General features: G+C 31.6%; 1 protein-coding gene across 1 annotated transcript in view; it reads right to left on the bottom strand.

Moving 5' to 3' along the window:
- LOC111626596 (chromodomain-helicase-DNA-binding protein Mi-2 homolog) overlaps positions 1 to 14,889 on the bottom strand; it is a 176,066-nt gene that overhangs the window by 12,331 nt on the left and 148,846 nt on the right. Inside the window, exon 35 of the mRNA XM_023370031.1 lies at positions 6,025 to 6,132. Coding sequence (XP_023225799.1) covers positions 6,025 to 6,132 — 108 coding nt within the window. The remainder of the gene's footprint in view (positions 1 to 6,024; positions 6,133 to 14,889) is intronic.

Genomic DNA, 14,889 nt, shown 5'->3' with positions numbered 1-14,889 from the left:
GACTTTTTAATATTTACTTAGAAAGGAATTTCATTTTTAAATCAATGTGGTTGCCATACTAACCATAAACTGTAAACAAATATCTTCATTTTGGATCAGTTGGGAAAAACATTTACATCAACAGAATATAAAAACATAAGTTGTAGTGTTTTCGGACTTACGTCCATTATCCAAGGAATGCCGAAGGATCACAGAATGCTAGATTTTCTGCGATCCTTTAAGAAAATCCAAATGAGGGATGCAAGTCCAAAAGCACTTATATTTTTTTTTATGTTCTGTTTGTTTTAAACTCTATTAACGCAAATATTTTTATGGAGTTTTATGTATTTAAATGAAAAAAATCAACGCACATTTATTATGTTAATACCAAATGATTTGCCGGAATGTATTGGGCTATATTGGCAACACGAGTAACTAGTATGGTTATATCTAAATTAATAATAGTTCTGGAGGAGGAGATTGGACAGATGTCTGGGTACTGTAATTGGCAATGATAAGCGGGACTTGCAGGTTCGAGCCCCACTCTGGGCAAATTTAGTTTGTCTTTATAACAATTTATATGATAATCAATTTATTAATGTAAGTCAGAAATGTGTCTAGGTATACAAATTCATAACACAACATACATATTTGATTATATTGACATATACAACAAGTCTTCAATGATGATATATCAAAACAAAATTATGTAAATGATTACAAATATTGTTGAATTTTCTTTATAAACAGTAAAATTGATTGTACGAGGTGGGAAATAAATACTAGAGGTCGCAAACATGATCCGAAAATGATATAAACAATATATAATTCAGTTATCATTCACCCTATGATAAAATTGATTTCGTTATACATTGTTTTGCTCAAGAACATATCAGCAACATTAAGTGAGGACTCGCTGTACAGTATGTATGTTTTCATGATGAATAAAACAGAAGTTTTCAGAAAGTTAATAGTGTACTTTCTCGTTTAATATCCCACTCGTCGGCTCTTTTCTCACTATGCCTCTCTAATACAAATTCAATATTTAAGTTTATACCAAATAAATAAGTAAATTTGATTCTCAAATAATCCAAATACTCTATAACAACTCTACAAATAAAATATATCTACAAATTTACATTTTCTTTGTTGTATATTTGCAAACTAAAATGCGTAATAATGGTATTGCAAGTAGGGAACAATAAGAAAAAATATTAACTAATAGAAATGAGAATTTATACATGACATTAATTAATATATAATTTATTATTTTTTGCTTAATTCTGGAATAGTATTAAAGAACTTTTTATTTAAAGAAGAAAAACAAATGCCGAGAGCACCTAAAATAAATGCCGAATATGTTGGCGATTTCTAATTACTTTATTTGTAATAGAGAAATCATAAACAAATTAATTTCGCTACATTTAGTGGAATAGATTAAAATTTAAAGTTAAATTTACCAATAAGACTGTACGTACATTAAAATGTTAGCAAATGCAATTAATTTGTTAACCATTTATCTATATAAATTGGTCAATATCAATAGAAAATTATATAAAAGTTTTGCTAATGGTTTATTTTTTACTGTTAAAAAGTTGATTAAAGTTTTGAATAGAACTGTTAAAAAAAAAAAAATGCATTTGACATCACAAAAGTAATATAATTTAAGGGGAGATGATGTCAGTTAACCACGATTTTCACTTATATTTTTATGAATATGAATTGAATGGCTGGGTGCAAAAGGTGATGCGCCATACAAAGAAAAATTTAAGAAATATCACCTTCTGCATCCAACCCATTCAATTGTAGACCGAGTTCAGAACATTTTTCCTTAAAAGAATGATGCCATTGGTTACAATTTAAGACAGAATGTACAGTCCGGAAGTACTCAGCAAAGGTAAATTACAAACTTCACCTGTGCATTTTCCAATTTTAAAAAAATTCTCTCGGCAAATGCACAGGTGTTGTAGACAGAATGTAGTTTTTACAATGGTTAACTGACTTGTGGATCATTAAGTAATTAAGATTAAATAATGTAACTGTTTGAAATTCAACTAACAATTGTGATGATGAAAAAAAAAAATGTAAACTCAAATAAATTATATGCTCATTGACAAAAAAAGTCACACTTAGATAGAATTACGTGTATTGTAGTTGTGGTCCAATTGCACATCAGAGTGACTTAAAATTGTTACTGCAGTATACTAAGAAAAGACTTGCAGATGCTCATTATGTTCAGAATTTTTCTTAGATCTGTTGTTTGGAGATCTCTCGAATGCCAGGCATGTCTGTATGAAAGCCAAACGATTGCCAAAAATTAGGTTATATTATTACTACTATTATTAATTAAATGCTGAGTAATTTAGCATTAGAGGCAGGTTTTAAATTTCATCTCACTGTGATGTAGTAAAAGAGATTATGCACACCTAAGAGTTTGAGAAAGGCTACATCATTGGGATGAGGAAACTATGTCTGTTTTACTGCTTTGCTCACCATTCTGATCCGATTGTGAGATGATGGTGATATATCAAGCACATGTACTGTATATGACAGTAGAGTAGACTCTGGATGACCCAGACACACCACTAGGAGACGTGATTGATTGATTATGAGATAAGCACGAATACCGCAATAGCATCTTTGTCCGTCATTCAGAGACAGGTAAAAGCCTCACTACAGAATCCTGTTATTTCCCATACTATTGGCAGGTAACTAGTACAGACAAATTTGCATGCACATTGATTGCTACATGTCCTGCTATTAGTAATCCAATGTTGTTGACTCCCAAGTGGTGTAGGGACAGAAACATGGCTGCTTTGGACTGACAGTGTACCATTATTAGTGACAAATCCTGGTTTTATTTGTGAATGTGTTACTACTGTTCTAGTGTGGAGGAGTGCTGAATTGAAGTGCCATTGAAGGTTACTTCAATGGCACTTCAATTCAGCAAACAGCACACTGCATCTACTGTTGGCATGCTGGACTGGAAAGCCATCTTATATGATAGTCAGTCACTCCTAGTATTGGTATGAGGGACATTGACAACACAGTGGTATATTAAGGAAATTCTCACTGCTGACTGTTTGCAGTCCTGCCATGAAAGGCATTTTCCAACAAGATAATGCTTGGCTACACATAATGCTAGGGTTTCTCAGAGAAGTCTCCATGATGTTGCCACACTTCTTTAACCTGCCCAGTCTCTAGATCAAGCATTTTTAGGACCAGATGGAATGCCAACTTTGGCCATCTATGAACACAATACATTAGAAATGGCAGTTGCAATATCTGTTGAGCAATTCCATTGCAAGGTAGCATAGAACTGCTGTAAATCCAGGCAGGTGGTGGTCTATTAGGTACTACAAGTTCCTGTAAATTGTACCGATACCGATTTTGTACAGGAAGCTATGACTTTGCCATGACACTAATTGCTTATTACCATTCATTATGCTCAAACTCATTACTCACTAATAATTACTAATCATTACTAATAACTCAGTTTGATTCCATTGCCTCCTTCTTAGTGCATTACTTTTCTGTCAATGAGTATATTATAAATTTCAACTATTATGTTTTTTAAATTTGTTGAACAGAGGGTAAGGCTGGAGAAAAGTTAACATTTTTAACTTGTCCAAAGGTGACTCATTTGCCATGAACAAACAAGAAGAATGCTAATGTCAGATAAGAATGATAAGAGAGTAAACAAGGGGAGATGGGTTTTGATATTAATTGGTGCTGTGATAAGACTAAAGAGAAATTAGTAAAAAGAAAGAGTTCTTTTCCCTGATATTCAAACACAAGTAACTGCCCTGAACTACGATGGATTGTTGGGCAGCCAAAACTAGAATCATTTCTCACCCTTCTACTCCCGTATAGTAAAATAATGCAAAATATTTAACGAAACCATTACGACATGTGTTAAAATCATGGCAAAGTAGGAACAATTTCTCATCTAGTGCTAGCAATCCGCTTCCACTCATTCGTGCCTAAAGACGACCCAGTCAAAAACATTAAAATTTCTCTAACGTTACCCACTATTGAAGATATATTGCTTATTTCATTTTATTTAAACTGCAATGCTAGTTCTACTTAAAAATATTTTAAGCAAAAAAATCAAGTTTTAATAAATGTAATTTGCTTATTCGAGTCCTTAAAACTTGGCACCGTATTAATGTATGTATAGTATTTTAAATCTGCTTATTCGAGAAACCAAAAATTTCAAATTATTTTGTCTTTGAAATTTTTGGTTTTCCGAATAAGCAGATTTAGTGTGTGCGGAATGAATATGCTTGCATCAATAAATTTTCAAATCGCAAAAGATATATTAAAGAAGTGTTCCGTGGCTTTATGATTTTGAATTGTCAAAAATTTTATATACAGGACGAGCCAAAATTAATGCAAGTACGGAAGGCTGCGTGCTGTTTTATGTAATTAAGTTTGCTTCATTGAAAACAACCAAATTACATACAATAAATAGCTGTTTAAATCCGGTTTTAACTGTTCTAAATGTATATCTTAGTTAATTCACTTTTTTTTTTTTTTAACAAACAACCTTGTATATATCTTTTTCGTATTCTATAAAATCCAAGATTATGTAAATGTTTTTCAATTTAAACATGTTTTTATATTACCTGATTTTATATATATATATATATATTCTTTTTCGTATTCTATAAAATCCAAGATTATGTAAATGTTTTTCAATTTAAACATGTTTTTATATTACCTGATTTTATATATATATATATAAAATTAATAATTTATACAATAAGAAAAAATATTAACTAATAGAAATGAGAATTTATACATGACATTAATTAATATATAATTTATTATTTTTTGCTTAATTCTGGAATAGTNAAAAAATATATTTCAATAAATAAAAGAATATTTATAATTAAGTTTTGATATCAAAAGTTCTGGTTATATATAACAGTTAACTATCAGATATCCAGAAATATTATGCGCTAAATTGTTATCAAATGGTTTAATTATTTCTTTATAAACTATTTTATTTATTGTAGTTACAATATATTAGAGAGGTTGCGGCCGACGTTTTCAATGCAAAAACGTGTACGTCGGACGTTCAGCGTTGCCTTCCTGTGAGCCTAGACGTTTGAAAATGGCGTTTGGAATGTCGAGCATGATTCCACTGACATTCCAAACACCATTGTCAAACTTCTGGGCTCACAGGAAGACTGCGCTGAACATCCGACGTGCACGTTTTTGCATTGAAAACGTCAGCTGGAACCTCTCTATTATTTCTATTTTCTTGTAAGGTTAGATTATAATAGAAATTCACCAACTTAATATAATACCGGCATGCTCATAAATTACTATAAATACTTTTGAAGTATATCGTTTCGTCATCGGATGTTTCAATTTAAAAATTAAATAACCTTTTTAAACCGTTACCAAGCAACGACGTCTTAGATCAGTCTATATATGTCCATTTTAGCGAATGAAATTGTATAATGGAAACTAGCCTTTATGATACTAAAATAAAAACGTTTCACTTAATTCCCTATGAGTGTTTAAATGAGCAATGGGCAGTTGAGTGACGATTTATGGTATATATGTTATGTTAAGTTCCTAATAGTAACATTAACCCTCCTATCTTGCATTATAAGAGCCTCCTGTAATGCAAGACCTTACTTATGATGATTCTCCTTCTTGTCAAAAATTTATATTTGAATACATTTTGAGGCATCAGATGATGATGATATGCTTTGAAAATAATAATGTAGCAATAAAATTGGTGAACTTCCATTACATTCCTGTTTACTACAATAATTACAAGCCATTAAACAGTGAAAAAATTAATCAATTATTACTGGTGAATAATCGTTTTGTATAAATACTTAACTTTAAGAATTCCAAAATAATTATCTGGATATTTGAGAGTAAACTATGTTAATCGCATGCAAAAAAATATACTTATATAGATTTAACACATTTAAATACTTAAAAACTACATTTAAATGAAAAATTCCATTTCTAAACCATAAAAAATGTCATGCACATTCCCCAACCATACAACCCACCCACCTCCAGGAAAGGCAGTCTGTGGCAGGAGGGGCTGGGGTACTGAAAACTGGCCCCTGTAAGGGGTGTATGTGGTTCCTGCAAAGGGTGGGGGTGCCGAAGTGGGAAAGCCTAAGAAGAGGATAAAGGAATTTGTGAGGATATAGCATCATAGTAAAAGAAATGAAGTGCATAAATAGCAGCCAAGATTTTTAAGTGCTTCTAATTTTGTAAGAAAATGATCAGTGTTAAAATTTCGGCACAATTAACAAACGGTATTTATATCGAAACAAATTATGAGACGACAATTTCGATTTATTTCTTTCTTTTCCTTATGACAGTCCAAATAGCAAAACAAAACATTTTCTTACAAAATTACTAATATTTAATATATATTTAAAAGCAAATTAATTAAGATATAGAAGATTCAGGACAGCACTATGATTAAATTCGTCATATCGAATAGGCTTCTCGACTTACGAGCTTTGTTGAGATTCATTAATACGTATTAAATTTTGAGTATTATTATAAATTAAAATTAGATACTGAAAATACATACAAAAAGATAGTGTTAAAATCTGTAATTACTTCCTTTTAACGACTGTAGAACAATAGCAAACTGCCATGCTTCAAATGCATAGAAGTTACAATTATTACAAACAATTCTAAGTTTGTTAACTACATTACAAAATTAGAATTATCAACCATTGCTATATTATTATTATTATTATTAACTTTAGTTTATAAATTGAAATGATAATTTCTTCGCAGTGATGTAAAATAAGATTTAAAAAAGCAGTTATGGATAAAGTATTATTGTTTAAAAACTTCTAAGGCAAAAATTGTATGTGATTGTATACAGCAGTGGTTTCCAAAGTGGTGCTACCACCCCCATGGGCAGTGACTAAATCTAGGGAAGCGAAAAGAAGCAAGTGGGCAGCAGGGGATGCTAAGAGGCGGGGTACAGAACAGTGACGACAGGCAAAGGTTAGGATCACTTAACAGAAAAAAGGGAAAGCTGTCAAACTGGTAAGAAGAAACATTGCATTTAACGGTTTCCAGATGTTGACGACAATGTATGGTAAGAACATTGTTCTCAACGTCTAGGTGTGAGGTTCATAGAAAAGTTTTTCTAAGAATATTTCCAAGCCTTTCTCATACAAGGAAAAATGGGATAAGGGACTTTATGGAATTAAGGGGGCAATGGCTCGAAAAAGTTTGGGAATCACTGGTATACGGTATATAATATAGTCGAGTCCACTTAACAGAGCATTGGATAAGGGAACACTCTCCCATATTACTGATTTTCACCCCTATGTTTTACATTAATGAGATTCCTGTTAACAGACTACTGGAACCATAGATGGTAGAGAATGAGTGCCATGTTGGCAGCATTTTTAGAGCAGCAACCTGTATAAAGGAGCACTGTTCTAAAGAAGATTTATAAGGATCTATCTTCAATCTTAGGATACATCACGGATCAGGGAATATACTATAGTTTAGAGAGACCTGCCACCATGTGTTGAGAAAATGTAACAAAACCTTCCATTGCCCAGTTTTCTGATACACAGACAGTCAAAGCATTTCTTACAGAATCATCATAAACATGTTTTATTGGACACACAAGAAGCACATTACATAACACAAAATATGTATGAACAATCCGTGCACATCATATCCTCTGATATTCACATCTTTTCGACTAGACCACCTACTGTATTTCTGGAAAGAAATGCTAGTAGTAAATATACTTATTTTCTAATTATTCAAAAGAACAATAAAATTTATGATATAAATGGGCATATCCAAGGACTACTATAGGGGCTTCAACACTCTACATTGACACAAATAAATTAAAAATTTATTTGTTCAAACTTCAAAATACTATTTTAAAAACCATTTGTGTGTTTTATCAGAGTGTCCACAATACAATCCACATCACGCACACGTTAATAAAAGGTCCTTATTAATTATTCAAATATTTTTAATTTTTGAGTTATCTCCTTGGGATTCTTCTGGATACACTACTATTGATGTAAGAATGGAAACCAATACCTAAGTAGAGTAAAATTATGTTGTCGAGTGTGTAAGTTACATAGTTCCTAAAACATGAAAAAGTGAAGAAAATCAAATACCATTAACAATTCCAGGGAGCACGACAGTGATCCCAAAGGTGCTCTGTTAAGCAGACTCGACTGCATGTTAATTTACGTAATTGATTTGATGTTCATTATTATATCAATTTGTTGAGTAACTTTATTATTAAACTACTAATTAATTCTATTATTTATTGTATATTAATATCAAAGTATTTAAGTGTTCAATATGCTGAAAGTTATTACCTATAAAGTTAAAACAACAATGATTTACAGTCGACCCTCCTATAACACTGATGATTATTCCGTTTTTTATATAAATTCCATGTTGTACGAGTCACTTAGATTTTACAAATACGTGTGCCAGGCTGCGAACGGCTCACGTATTTGTAAAATCTAAGTGACTCGTACAACATGGAATTCATATAAAACGGAATAATCAACAGTGTTATGGGGGGTCAACTGTATTAAGAATTTTTTTAATTATCATACATATCATATTCTTTTAAGATAGCAGAACTGCATTGTAATTTAGGTTATCTTTTTGAATTAACAAACATTCCACCAATGTTTGACTAACTTTGTCATATGAGTCTCATTTTATCATTTTTCTGTCAGGATTCGGCCATATGTGAAGTGTTAGATTCCTTTCACACGATCTGGTTTGAAACTGCGGCCATAAATTACCGTTGACTGGCGATTTCCATGATTTATTCTGATAAAACTTTGTGTAATAACTCAAATATAAATCCTCAAAAATTTAGCCATGAATCGGTAGAATTGAATTTCTCATTTGGAATTTTGAAGAAGCAAAGCAATGATGAACCTTTTTCTGGATGTGGGCTGCAAGTGAATTTCATAGGCTTCTGACTGTTTTTTTCTTATTGAGTTAGAACTTGGCAAGCTTAAAGTATACAACATACTCCATAACCAGTATACTGGGGTACTAAAATAATAAATTCTAATAGTAACTAGTAATATATAGTTAACTCTCATGTTTTTACTGGTCAAGTTTAGTTTAATATTCTTAATCACAAATATCATTTAATTAGGGTTGCATAATGAAGGAAGTAAATGGGAAAATCAAATTACATTGTCAAAGATATGGAGCTGCCTATTAGGACTATAAAAGCCACGAATTTCTACTGACCGAAGTAAAGTATTGTAAGTACAGTACATGCTACTCAATAATTCATCAAATGTTGACACAGACATACAAAAGTAATTAAGGTAGGATGATTCTAAATTTTTTTATCTTAGAAAGAAGTATGCAGGGAATATACTATACTTAACAATGTATCCAAGTGAAGTATTTGACTATTTTTCATTTATGAAATATAGATGGTACGTCTTATCTGATCCATTGCAAACCACTGCTCCAACCAAGTATGAAAATATAGAAAATATCGTATGCATTATTGCCAGGAGTAGCCACGGTCACAGTTTCGACCTGGATCGTGAAAAACCTTACTTGAATTTTATTAATAAAATATCCTGAAGCATTTGAGACTGCACAGTAAAGGGTTTATTACGTGACATGTGTTGTGTAAAGTTCGATCTGATTTCCTTTAGGCTGATAAAATGCATTATAAAAATTTTGCCCGTCAAGTTGTGTGTTTTAGAACCTGCTAATTTTGATAACGTTACTTTAAAGTCATGGCTAAATGGAATGTATGCATATACATTTGATCTTACTTAATTAGTAAAAGTTTAAATAAATCACGTCTTTTTTTATAAATATGTGAGCCGTTTGCAGCCCGGCACATATATTTGTAAAATCTAAGTGACTCGTACAACACGAAATTCACATAAAACGGAATTATCAACAGTGTTATGGGTGGGTCGATTGTATTACCAAAAAGTGTTATAAATTATAGAACTGCAATTTTGTTATTGTTCTTTGGGATGCAAGGTCTGTCAACATATCACAGTGCAGCAACAATAGAAGATATATAGTAATATGGTTCCAAAAGAAAGGAAACTAATATTATCTGTTTAATTTTCTGTCCCCTCTTTTGCATTGTTTCTTCATGGATATTTTAAAAACACATTTTTCTAAAATTAGTTTTAGATTCTATTTTGAGTCATTCAGAAAGCTTAAAGAAATGGAGACGATTTCATCTCCTCGTGTGCCAGTATGACTGACAGATGAAGAGTGATGGCCCAACATATACGTGTACTACCCACAATACATTAAAAAAACCAGATTCTCTATCGCAAAAGGCCGAGATCTTATGCGTAGATGACTTATCGCTGACCTTCTGAAGTCTCTCTTTAGTCTAATAATTATTTATAAGAAGAATATAATTTTCTTTGTATGTCTCAACAATACTTTCAGGATTCCTGTGCATTTCAAAATTTCTGAATTTAGTTCTTTTATTTCATTAGCTAATGTATGTTTTTCAACTTGTTTAATTAAAAATATCCCGCTGCTTTAATATAGAATTATTATCTCAAGATAGCACAAAAATTAAATTAATATACTGTATTTTTTTTCATAACTTCTATTTTATTACAATTCTCACCATTGTTTGATCTAATTTTTTTTCCATCTTACATTATTTTATTTACAGAATTAACCTAGAAAAAGCAATAACAATTTAACTGGGATTTATATTAAAACATTATTATTTTAGGAATGAAATTCGTTCATATAATACTTATTTGCAATAAAGTTTGATATGTTGTATTGCGAAATATACATAAAGTAAGACTATATTAACAGACTATATAGTAATGTAAGTACTTTTTACATGTTATACGGTAACTAGTGTTTACGTCAACCTAAAAACTTAAGTTTATAATATCAATTAGAAAGTACCTATTGCATTTATAAAATTTTTTTTTCTGTCAAGCATAGTAAAACTAGTATGCACAGACAAATAAGATTCTTAATTTTACCTCGAGACATTATTAGTTAATGTAATAGGTAATAGTTTTATTAATTCTTTTAGAGTTCTTACCGAAAATTGGTCTCCATCAATATTAATTTTAAAACTAAATAGCAGATAAGCGAGAGCATTGCCTGGGCAAAAACAACAAACATTAAAATAAAAAGCATATAAAGAGTACGGTTATTTTAGTCTACCATTGTCACGTTTATTGTGATACTCGCAAAATGGCACAATTTCATTGGTCGAGTAAACAGGATATTCTTAAAAAATTTAGAGTTAATGTTTAGAAAAAAAATATGTCTTAATGTACCATACCATTTAAAATTTGGTTGTGAATGGTTTATCTGCTAACGAATCAAATTTTGCAGTGTATCTTACATGTATTTGTTCTTTATGATGAAAGATAAAGAAAGAAAATTAATATTGATGACAAAGAAGTAATTATGGATGATATTAGTACTACATGATATAACAATGATACCTGTAATTAAAAGATTAGATATTTTTGATAAAAACTGTTATAACACTAGGGACACAGAAAAGGAATGCTACTACAAAGGACTAGAGATTGAATCCAGGTAGTTTGTCCTGGTACGTTGGACGCAATCGCTCCCAATTGTGGGCGTGGAAAAAGACTTCTTGGTGCCTACACGATCCCAAATGTCAAGAACGAGAGGAGCTGCCGAGATTTTAGCCTAGTTTCACCCCCATTAATCTCTCTCTTTCTCTATAATTTTATAAGATATACGTATGGAGTGTATCGGTCTAAAATATCTAATAAACACTCGACCGGAATAGATAAGAATAGAATACATTTTAAGAATTGAACTGAAAAAATATTGTTAATTTCAATGGATAACAACCAGAAAAGTTCTAAGAATTTTATGGAATGCTGTCGTCGGACAACAATTGGCACCTATTTTGAGGTAATGTTTCGAATTGCTTTCCAAAACTAGCACAATCTGTTTGTTTCTCCATATAATTACAAATTGTGGTTGACTATGACTTCAGTTGTTTCAAAGTTCTTTATAAGGATCCTTTTATACTTTAAGAGTTTATAGGAAAAAGAACTGTTTACAGAGATTAGTCTGTAATCAAAACAAGTCTTGACATTTCATGTGTTTTTAAAAATCAAAATCTATTTCTATTGGACATTTAATTTAAAATTTCTACTACTAATAATAATGAATTAATTACTTAGTATATAATACAATTATTTGCTCTTACTTCATGAATATTGAGGCTAGATCCTAATGCAATATTTATAAGTTTGTTTTTACTATCTTTCCAATTTAAATTTTGTGTAACGACAAGGCTAGTTAGATTAATATCAGGCAGCTAATGTGGCTTCGAAAACCCAGAACCAAATCTAGACAAACCGCCGTACGAATTTTTTGTGGGCAATCTGTCCTGGTTATGTCCAGCCCGCCCCATCCCTTACCAACCTGGCTGCCCTTATTTTGGTACAGTTAAAAAGGCTCCCTCTCATCTTGTGGGCATTAAGAGTAATGGATTATATATATAATCCATTTTTTTATTCTCACTTCAGAGATCCTGCAGCATGAAATTTTTAGGCAATTTTCATAAATATTTTTGCTTCTTACACCCATCTTTGTCTTCTTTCTTTAATCCCTCTAAATATGAAACGTATGCACAGAATTGTTTGATAGCTATTGAATTTTTCAGGTTTTTCAAATGTTTTTTTGCTCTTACACACTTGACACCTCAATTTTCAAGGTTGGTTCAATCCAGTCATCTAGGGTTCCATTGTTGGCCATTGTATGATGATGAATTTCATAATTTTCTTCCTCAATTTGTTTCCAATTTACTACATAGCAAACAAAGTTCAATAATAGCTTCGGCATCTGTATGTAAGAAAATTTCCATCCACAAAAATATTACAGTAAAACCTCTAATCTCTTTTGAAGTCAAATTGGATTGTCAATCCCAGCCACACCCTACACAATATTTTTCTACTCCTAAAGCCAAACGAAATTTCTCTTCGTAAGCCAAACCGGTCGATATGTTGATTGAGACCTGCCAAGACTAAGTTCTGTGCTACCTAACCAGGCAATGCGCACAGTTAAGCTGATATGTAGCTGGATATAAGCAAGCCAATGAAATTTTTGCTAAATTGGCAACTATTCTAAATCTAGTTTTCCTGTGGCATTGCTGAGTGGCTTAAAAGTTACATTCTTCAGCTGGTGCAATTATCAGCAGTTTTGTCACATCAGGCAAAGAAGAAACATCACAGTAGCTAAAGTTTATTTTAGTGTTTCGTTTTTTAATTTCTATTGGGAAATATTCATTGCCACAAATAAAGAACTCTGCTCTTAATAGAAGTCATTTTAAATATTGTCTTCAGTGCTTTATGAACTTCAAAAGTCTTTAATACTAACATGTCTATTAAAAGATTTACTTGCAAATCACCTATATGTTATGCAAAACTTGATTTTTGAATAACTTCAGTATAGCAGAGAGGAGATTTTGTGTTATAAGTTACCTGAATTCATCATTGGGCTGCAATTTTCAAAAATTGTAGATCTGTAAATTCCCACTGATGTATGTCTGTCTGTCCATCCTTCCCCAATCTCGAGAATGGAGTTAGACGAAAGTCGAGACCGGATACAGAAAGCTTAGGGGATGGATGCCCAATTAACTGTATATGAACTTTTGATGCAAACCAGAAGTCACGTTATTTCAATTAAAAAACTCTCTCCTGAATGGAGTTATATAGATAACCGGCACAACTCTATTGTTAACAGAAAAAATTAACATCGTGACGGTAACTTGCAGCCCAGCATCGAGATGATGTCATAATAAATAATTATACAAAGCTGTAATAATGATTCAAATAAATATCATCATTGACTTGAATATATCACAGAATTAATCTTTTATTCTATGCTAAAAAATTTTTTCTTTTAAAACTGCATGTAGAACTTTCCATAACTCAAACTGGCCATTTTTTTTTTGTTTTGATTCCTTGAAATTTGAGATTTACAGATTTTACTATAATTTATTATGTATGGGGAACTAAGTCAAAAATGTCTAAAATTCAGGGTGTTTGGTGCCGCCCCATTTTTTAATTCTGTCCTGCGGGTACTAAGAATGTTCTTTCGTGCCCAGACCTATATGGGATGGCTGGATAGTGAGGGAAAGGACCTATTTTATTTAGATTGATTAACTTGGATTTGAAGACCAGTCCCAGAATTGCATAGTAGTACATTAACACTTAAAAAAAAATATTCAGAAAAAGCAACAAAAAAGTGCAATCTCGCAAGGAACAAACACTCTCAAGCCACCTTGAAATGCAGTAATAATTAAAATATTCAGTCGTTTTTAATGACCTTCCTCAAGTACACAACAAAATGTCGTGTGGAAGTTTAAACGATTACATTCTAGAATACAAATTCAAATATTACTATCAGACCGTTAACAAATCGTAAAAAGAATGCACGACTTTGAACATATTCAAAAATAATAACATAGAAAATAAAGTAAAAGCAATGCAAAAACTAAAACAGATTAACTACAGTACAAAATAAAATTTGAATGGTCCACGTCGTAGCCGTTGTACGGCTTCGAGTCACTTAAGTAGCGGGTATTCAAAAAAGGACTTCCACACCGCCAGAAGAGTTAACAACCAAAAAAGTTTGTTATTAAATTACCATTACATTTCAAGGTTGAGTGTGTTTGTTTCTTTCCACTGCAGCTGTGAATTAATCTCTCGAGGAATTTGGCAATGCCATTAATCAGGGTCACATACTACCAACTCCCCAGTCTAGCATTAGATTATTTAAGTGTTGCAATAGCTGTAAATGTCTTAAAAGACAGGAAGCTTTCTACTAGCACACACAATATTAATATAATTTACGAACCAGTTAATAACTAATGTA

This window comes from Centruroides sculpturatus, unplaced genomic scaffold, assembly GCF_000671375.1.
Source record: "Centruroides sculpturatus isolate CEXI.00-Female unplaced genomic scaffold, Cexi_2.0 scaffold304, whole genome shotgun sequence".
Lineage (NCBI taxonomy): Eukaryota > Metazoa > Arthropoda > Arachnida > Scorpiones > Buthidae > Centruroides > Centruroides sculpturatus.
The sequence above is the reverse complement of the archived record's forward strand: the minus strand, read 5'-3'. Positions and strand labels throughout refer to the sequence as shown.